Source organism: Mytilus galloprovincialis, chromosome 11 (assembly GCF_965363235.1).
Source record: "Mytilus galloprovincialis chromosome 11, xbMytGall1.hap1.1, whole genome shotgun sequence".
NCBI lineage: Eukaryota > Metazoa > Mollusca > Bivalvia > Mytilida > Mytilidae > Mytilus > Mytilus galloprovincialis.
In genome coordinates, this window is record NC_134848.1 from 21,667,587 (window position 1) to 21,675,871 (window position 8,285).

The 8,285-nt window shown below is 32.9% G+C and overlaps 1 protein-coding gene across 1 annotated transcript; it reads right to left on the bottom strand.

The window, feature by feature from the left end:
* Positions 1 to 4,737: 4,737 nt before the first annotated feature.
* On the bottom strand, positions 4,738 to 7,075 carry LOC143051865 (uncharacterized). The gene is made up of 2 exons (XM_076224855.1): positions 6,985 to 7,075; positions 4,738 to 5,994 (listed from the first exon to the last, which is right to left on the bottom strand). The coding sequence occupies exon 2, from the start codon at positions 5,808 to 5,810 to the stop codon at positions 4,869 to 4,871; it is 942 nt and encodes a 313-aa protein (XP_076080970.1). The 5' UTR covers positions 5,811 to 5,994; positions 6,985 to 7,075; the 3' UTR covers positions 4,738 to 4,868.
* Between the last annotated feature and the right edge of the window lie 1,210 nt (positions 7,076 to 8,285).

The following is an 8,285-nucleotide window of genomic DNA, read 5'->3' on the forward strand; positions in this document are numbered from 1 at the left end:
TGTGTAAACGTATTTTCCATTCATAATCTGTCTCATGACATTATACCCTGCTAGCTCAGCCATTTACGTTACTGGTAGAGAGGGTTCGGCCTGTGCTTTCGCTCCAGGACTTCTGACAGCATACTGACCATACAACGAAACAGTAAATTCAATAATGACAGGAATAAGAAACCTAAAAATGACCAGTGATGACGATTTGCCAAGCAATGTATTTGCTCATATAACAAATGACCAAAATTCATAAAACAGTTTCATATTTAATAGACAAAGACAACATATGAATACATAAATATTGCGGTATCTCCATGTGAAATTATCAATTCAGAATTTCAATACACTTTCGAACTTCCCCTTTTTGGACAAACGATGCGGTGAAAAATACCCATACAAGTTAACCATTTCAAAGAAGCGTTTGGCCTTAGTGCTATCTAATTGAATAAAATAAAATACTAGAATTTTAAGTGTCCGTTTACTTAAAATATTGAGAGCTGTACACTATTCGTTTTTAACTAAATTCAATCAATCAAGTTGTGACGTCAACCTTCCGAGACAAAATAATTATACCCACTGGTTCCCACCGACTTTGTTAGACTAGAACATGAATCTCATTATTCTATGACTAGGGAACAAAAATCGATCCAGTAAAAAAAACCATCGCATTTCCCGTTTAGTTTTCAATCCAACCAGAGCAATGTCTGAAAAACGTTTTTCAGTAAAATTGACCAGTTCAAGATCCAAAACCAAAACATGCGATAATACAAAATTCTATTTCAGAGTAATTAGGCACGAACAATCCCGTAGATTGACGACCGTTACTCCAAAATATCCCTCGGATTAACCCTCTGTCTAAATATCGCTATCAAAATGAAACCCATCTCTTTATAAACCCGAAATCATAAAATATCAAGCTAGTGTACAATTCCCTCTATTTATTCTGGAACGGAAACGTAAATTTAACATTTTAGAACTGTTTGACTACGAGACCGAAAAGAAATATATCAAACGTAAAGAAATAAATATTTAAGTCAAACATCGAAATACAAAATAAATTGAAATTTAAAATACAACTTACCAATACGAAAGTTTTCCCCAATCTAAAAAAATACTGCCCTGACGAGGTTTAAATATCCAAGTCTGGACATTGAGTTCAAGCACGAGATAAACGATCCCCGCGAAAAAGTGACCGGACAACTATAGTTATATATAGTATCTAAAAATAGAAAAAGGGGAATTTACGATGACCCACAAACGTTACAATACTTTCTCCTTAATCAACGACTGATATATAAAACATTAACAAATACTATGACAAATACAGATAATTTTTGGACATAGGAGAAACAAACAGTCACTAATAGACGAAATAGCACAACATGTAATGCTTTAATGGGCACCTGTGTAAAATTTTCTTTCAATGCTTTCAGATATACTGACTGACATTAAAAACGCAAACCTCATTTTGTAGATTTTTTTACCAAATCAGGTTTGATCCTCATACAACTCCTATTCATGCTTATTAAACTGTTTTCTCTTTCAAAAAAATCAACACCTGACTTACTAAGGTTATTAAACATATCGAATTATTGAGATCGCACGAATTTCAGAAAGCAAAATTTTGAACAAATAAAAGATTTGTTTTCATGTTTTTATCATGTTTATTAAAACTTTTTCTTGTAAAACAGTTCTTTCAATCCCTGGCCACACTTAAATCAGTTAAAAAATGTTGTATCTCCATATTGCCAAGACTGAGGAATAAAAAACAGAATCAACCCATTAGAATACTGCAAACAGGAAACGTGAACGTGCTACAACAAGACAATTTGACGTCATAAACTCGTCTTACTGTCCTTTCGACAATATTGAACAAAAAAGAAAAAATGCTACACATAGAAACAAGTGATCAGTATGCTGGAATCTCTTATTGACAACATAATTGTTGAATTTGGAGGTAGAGTTTTTATAAGAAAAAAAATTGTCGACATTTCTATGGGAACAAACTGTGCGTCTCTCATTGCCGACGTCTTCTTATTTGTGTCGATTGATACCGCATATTCTATATATCGGTGTGTATTTTTATTTTGCTGTGCATATACTGATGTTTGGTCATGGATGGATAGATTATACTTTAGACAGACACAATTTCAGAGCTTGCCATGATAGCTCTGTGCTTGGTATTCAGTACAAACAAAGACCGACTCAAATTAAAAGATCTACCTATAAATAAAAATCTGGGACAAAGGCAATAATGCATATAAATAACAGTTCGTTTCAGGACGCAAATTAGAAGTACAGGAATTCTGAGAGTACTGCAAGGCAATACATAGTCCCCTGCCAGATAAAAAATTCATTGTATTGGAACAAAATTCTAGAGTGACAGCAAACCTGAATTTCCTGCAGAGGTCGAACCCTGGACATTTTAGCAAGTATACAAGGCAACATTTGCACCAAGCACAGTGAAAAGGGGTTTATTATTAATATAAGTTGTAATAACTTGTTTCTAAATCGACTATGAATACATATATGTTTAAATTAATCCCACTGACGCTCAGACTTATACGAGTATTCCCTTAATTGCTAACAATATTTTTTAAACGTTTATTAATAAAGTAAGCCATTACAAAAAGTCAATGTTTTTAGAGTTTCCTTCTTTAAAATTATATATGTATATGTAACAGTGAATTTGTATAATCAGGGATTATGTAGAATCCCTGATTTTTCAGGGAATATGTAGAATCACTAAAACCATTAGTAATTATATATAATCCCTGAAAATGACCAGTGATTTTACATAATCACTGAACTTTTTAATAATTGTTCTACAAATTCCCTAATATGATTTCAGGGATTATGAATAATTTAATGATCCTTTGTTTGATAAAAAAAAATAATATAGACCTTGCCAGATGAAATAATTTTGCTTTTAAACACAGAGGATGATCTAAAAGATATAACCAACAAAGGGTTTCGAGATAAAGTTGAAGACTTCAAAATTAATAATATCAACATTCCCTTTATAGCAATAGCTTTACATGTATAATTGTTTGTTTATCAAAAGCCAGCGTCAAATGAATATTCAGGTAAAAAAAGAAGATGTGGTGTTATTGCCAATGAGACAACTGTCAACAAGAGACCAACATGACACAGTAATTAACATCTATAGGTCACCGTTTGGATTCAACAATGAGCAATGGCCATACCACATAGTCAGAGCTATAAAAAGCCCCGAAATGACAATGTAAAACAATTCAAACGAGAAAACTAACGGCCTTATTTATGCTCTATTTTTAAACCACAAAGCATGTTATTTGTGATACATGTAAAGCAAATGGTGAAGAAGATTATGGAACATCTGTTTTGTGTGGTTTTTTGTTTTGTTTAAATGAACAAGACATTCAAACTGTGAGAACTTAGGCATCTAAATGTAGGAAAAACAGGCAGAACTTAGGATTGACACATAGAAACAAATTTTAGAGGAAGCTTGCATTTGGTGTTATATTCTCATAGCAATTCAACATGGTAAAAAAGGAAAAGGAAACCCGAAAAACATAATGACAATTGTTTAAAAAAAGTCTGAAAAAGGATATCACCTGACTACAAAACATGGTATCTTTCTTGCTCGAACAGGTTGCAAATTGCCATCTTTTGTTGGGGGGTACCTTCATATGTTTTACTGAACACTTTATTTCACTAAGGCGTGTCGTTAAAATCTGATTCGATATGTGCAGGAAAAGGTTTTCTAAAATGTGGATATTGTGGTAATAACAGATGTGAAGCATATTGTTTTGATATATTGTTTTTCACATTTTCATGTAGTGTGCAAAAAATTGGGTTATCATTTTGATATATGGTGCTTAACATTTTACAATTTATGTTACTTTATAATGATGTTAGAACTATGTGATTTTTATAGAATAAATAATTTCAATTTTATTCATTTTCTTTATAAATAAAACTATTTCTTCATTTCAGTTATTATGAAGAATCCCTGACGTTTTTTCTAGTGATTATACATAATCCCTGAAAATTTTAGTGATTATATATAATCCCTAAACTAGCCAGTAATTCTACATAATCTCTGAAAATTTCAGGGATTCTACATAATCACTGATTATACAAATTCACTGTAACATATATAGGGTGGAGATTCAGTTGTACGACATTCTATATATAGGAATTCCTTGTTTTGCTTAATTTTATTATAGTAATTTGGTCCTCTCAGCATTATGTTTTGTAACGTGTGAAGCATAAGAAATTGAGAGGCTAAATGTTAGACCACATATATCACACAAAAATGGTTTTTCACCAGTGTGTGTTCTTTTATGCACTTTTAAATTTGATGTCCGAATAAAATTTTTATCACACATATCACATTTATATGGTCCTTCACCATGTTCATTACGTCTCAAATGTCTGCGTGTATGCTTTTGCAGGTCGTTGTTACAAGTAAAACCTCTACCACAAATATCACATGCAAACGGTTTCTCGCCAGTATGTGTTCTCATGTGTACTCGTAAGCCTTCCTTCCTAGTGAAAGTTTTATCACATTCCTCGCATTGATTAGGTTTATCACCAGTATGTGTTCTCATGTGTGATTGCAAGTGTTCCTTCCTACAGAAAGCTTTATCACATACCTCACATTTATGAGGTTTATCACCCGTATGTGTTCTCATGTGTCTCTTTAAGTCAGAACGCAGACTAAATTCCCTTTCACATACATCACATTTATATATTTTACTCGGGTTTTGACCTGTATGCGTTTTCCTGTGTTTCTGCATGTGAGAACGTCCACTAAATGTCTTATCACATATATCACATATGAACGGTTTATCACCAGTATGTGTTCTGATATGATCCCGTAAGTGATGACCCTATCTAAAAGTATTATCACATAAATCACATTTGTATGGTTTAGCACCAGTATGTGTTCTCATGTGCATTTCTAGTTGTTGTTTCCTCTTAAAATCTACTTCACAGACTCCACATTTAAAAGGTTTATAGCCTTTATGTTTTATGATACGAGTATTTAAGACCAGACGAAATCCTTTATTACATAAGTTACATGACTTTATTTCGATCTGTTTACCACATGCACTAGTTTTGCACTCTTTACCACAAACATTACCCGTGTAATTTTTACCAGATTCAGTACCATTATCAACTTTCTCATTAGTCTGAAAAGCCTTATCCATCAGTTGGTCTGTACAAGTCTGATATGCCTTATTCATCAATTGGTCTGTACAAGTCTGATATGCCGTATCCATCTGTTGGTCTGTACAAGTCTGATATGCCTTAGCAATCAGTTGGTCTGTACAAGTCTGATGTGCCTTATCAATCAGTTGGTCTGTACAAGTCTGATATGCCGTATCCATCCGTTGGTCTGTACAAATCTGATATGCCTTATCAATTAGTTGGTCTGTACAAGTCTGGTATGCCTTATCAATCAGTTGGTCTGTACTGGTCTGATCAAGAGGGATGAATGTCAGTTTACTTTTCTTTTCAGGATCAGACAACATATTTGTTTCTGTCTTGTCCTGTCCACAGTGTAGCGTACCTAACTTGTCTGTAGGTTGTTCTCGGAAGATTTCAGTATCAGAAACCATTTTTGTTTCTGTCTTGTCTTGTTCAACGAGGAACAGCTCGAAATTGTCTGTTGGTTGTTCAGGGGAGGTTTCAGTTTTAGAAACCATATTTGTTTCTGTCTTGTCCTGTCTAACGAGGAACATCTCAAAATTATCTGTAGGTTGTTCAGGGGAGATTTCAGGATCAGAAGCCATATTTGTTTTTGTCTTGTCCTGTCCAAGGTGGAACATCTCACATTTGACTGTAGGTTGTTCAGGAGAGATAACTGTTAAACTATCTATGTTGTCTAGTCTGGTTAATATAACAGAGATTGTAGTGGTGCCTGCTATATTTCCATGACCATGATGATTAAATCTTTTACTTATGTTATGCGCCTTTTTGTCATCTCTTTAAAACGTAATTCAGCTAGGTGATCTAAAAATGATAAAAAAAAATTATTGCTCAGTGAAAAAAATCGAGCTACATATTAATCAAAGAATGCTATATTAAAATCCTCCGGAACACATGAAATCATCCCAAGTTTTTGGTTGGGTTCGTGTTGGTGTACCCCTATACGTGACACTTTTCACGCATCGATGTCAATAGCAAAGAGTTATACTTAAATACGAATTTGAGTTATTTCCCTTTGAATAGAAATAGTGAGAAAAAAAAGTATTTACGTAACTGAGTTATTTGCCTTTGAACAGTTATATAATAAAAAAATAAGTAATAAGTATTTCATTAAAAATTGAATTCTTAAACTTTGGAAATTTCAACATCTCAACAACAAGAAAAGCAAAATTGGAAAAATTGAACTTGACCTTCATTTATTTAAAGAAAACATCTAGTTTTGAAAAAAAATAATGTCAAAGAGATTTCATCTTGATCAATGGACCCACATGCCTGCCTTACATACCCAATTCACAAAAAAAATGATTCAATAAACAATTGTCTTTTGAAAATCAAGTTTACATGGTTAACAATAGTACTGTGGTCATGCAACTTGTGCAAGTGAGAAAAATATATCCAGATTATTCCCATACAATTTTTATTGATAGCGTCGAAAAAAAAAACATATACCTTTAACATTTAATATTTCAGTGTTATACAATGATTATACATACACCAGTCATGCCAGTATATGTATTTTAACATTAAAAAAAATCAGAGATCCCTTTAAATACCACGTGTGTATATAATATGCACTTTAATTTTGTTTATTTCAAATATTCATTGTACGTCATAGAGTTTATAGTAATGTAAATAAATCAATGTTAAATATGCTTTCCATACATTTTCCAATTTAACAACTTTTAGACATTAGAATGACTGTGAATTTGGTTTAAAATGCACGATATTTATATTGTTCGACGCGGTTCAGCGAATACGTAACTTGATATGAAATGGAATAAATATAAAACTTACCTTTTATCAGACTAGAAAAGGTAAATACAATCATATAAGTTACTTTTTCTTTCGTGCTAATATCAAAACAACATCGAAGGGAGATAATAAAGATATACCTATGGAACGCATGATTACAAACATTGGAATGCAATATAAAGAAGGCACTGGCTACGGTTACATCAGTATTACATGGAAATGTAACAATAATAAAAATATTATTGCTACATTGGAGACTAAATGCCGGAATGCATGGTTGGGGAAGGATCTGTTTAATTACGAATGTAACAATAATTATTGAGGCTACGGTTACATAGCGCTATTGTTACATGAAAAACAGCTGTACGATGGGACTAGTAATATGTACTAAATAATAAAAAATGAAGACATTTATTTTATATTTACAATACATACATTTATTACAAACAATTTATTTACTGTAATTTTTTATTTACAATGACACTTTCTACAAATCAAGTAAGTGGTTTTTAAAGTCCGACACATTTTTGATGAACGAAATTACGTCCTCTACGGTTACGTGTACATACAGAAGTTCTTAGTATTTAAGTTACAGTTTAGTTAGCAAACTTTGCTTTTGATGTATCAATTTGGGTCAAGTTGTATGAAATTTATGTCTTGATTTTGTTTAAGTTTCACTGGTTTAAAACGCATCCCAATTTTTTAAAGTTTTTCACCCTAACAAAATGATTTAAAGTATAATGACAGTAATAAGAGTAGGTGTGCAGTTAAATACTTTTAAAAAGTGAAACCATTGAACTATATGTTTCGCCTTTGACACTGCTAATCTTGAGTAGTATCTTTAAGAACATCAAAACCATTAATACATAAAACTATTCAGGTTATACACCATTTGATTGTTGATCAGTATAACAAGTATTGTTTAGTACATATGAAAGAATTAAGCAAAACAACTACAGAAGATTTAAGTTTAATAAATCTAGCGTACATTGCTGTTTTTTATGTAACAATAACGTTATAGATGTGATGTCTGCGGTAAAGGGTTTAGTTATGATAAATCATTACGGGAACACATTACAATACATACTGGTGATAAACCTTATAAATGTGAGGTCTGTGGTAAAGGGTTCGGCCAGAGTTCGACCTTACGGACACACATGGTAACACATACAGGTGACAAATCATAGGCGGATTTAGGGGGGGGGGCCCGGGGGGCCCGGGCCCCCCTTTTTGGGAAAAAATTTGGTTGCCTATATAGGGAATCACTGAAGCGTGACTGGAGCGGGCCCCCTCTTAGGTCAGTCAGTGGGCCCCCACTTATGAAAATTTCTGGATCCGCCACT

Excerpts from the sequence above, each read along its gene's own strand:
- LOC143051865 (XM_076224855.1), bottom strand. The coding sequence starts at position 5,810 with ATGTTCCACCTTGGACAGGACAAGACAAAAACAAATATGGCTTCTGAT.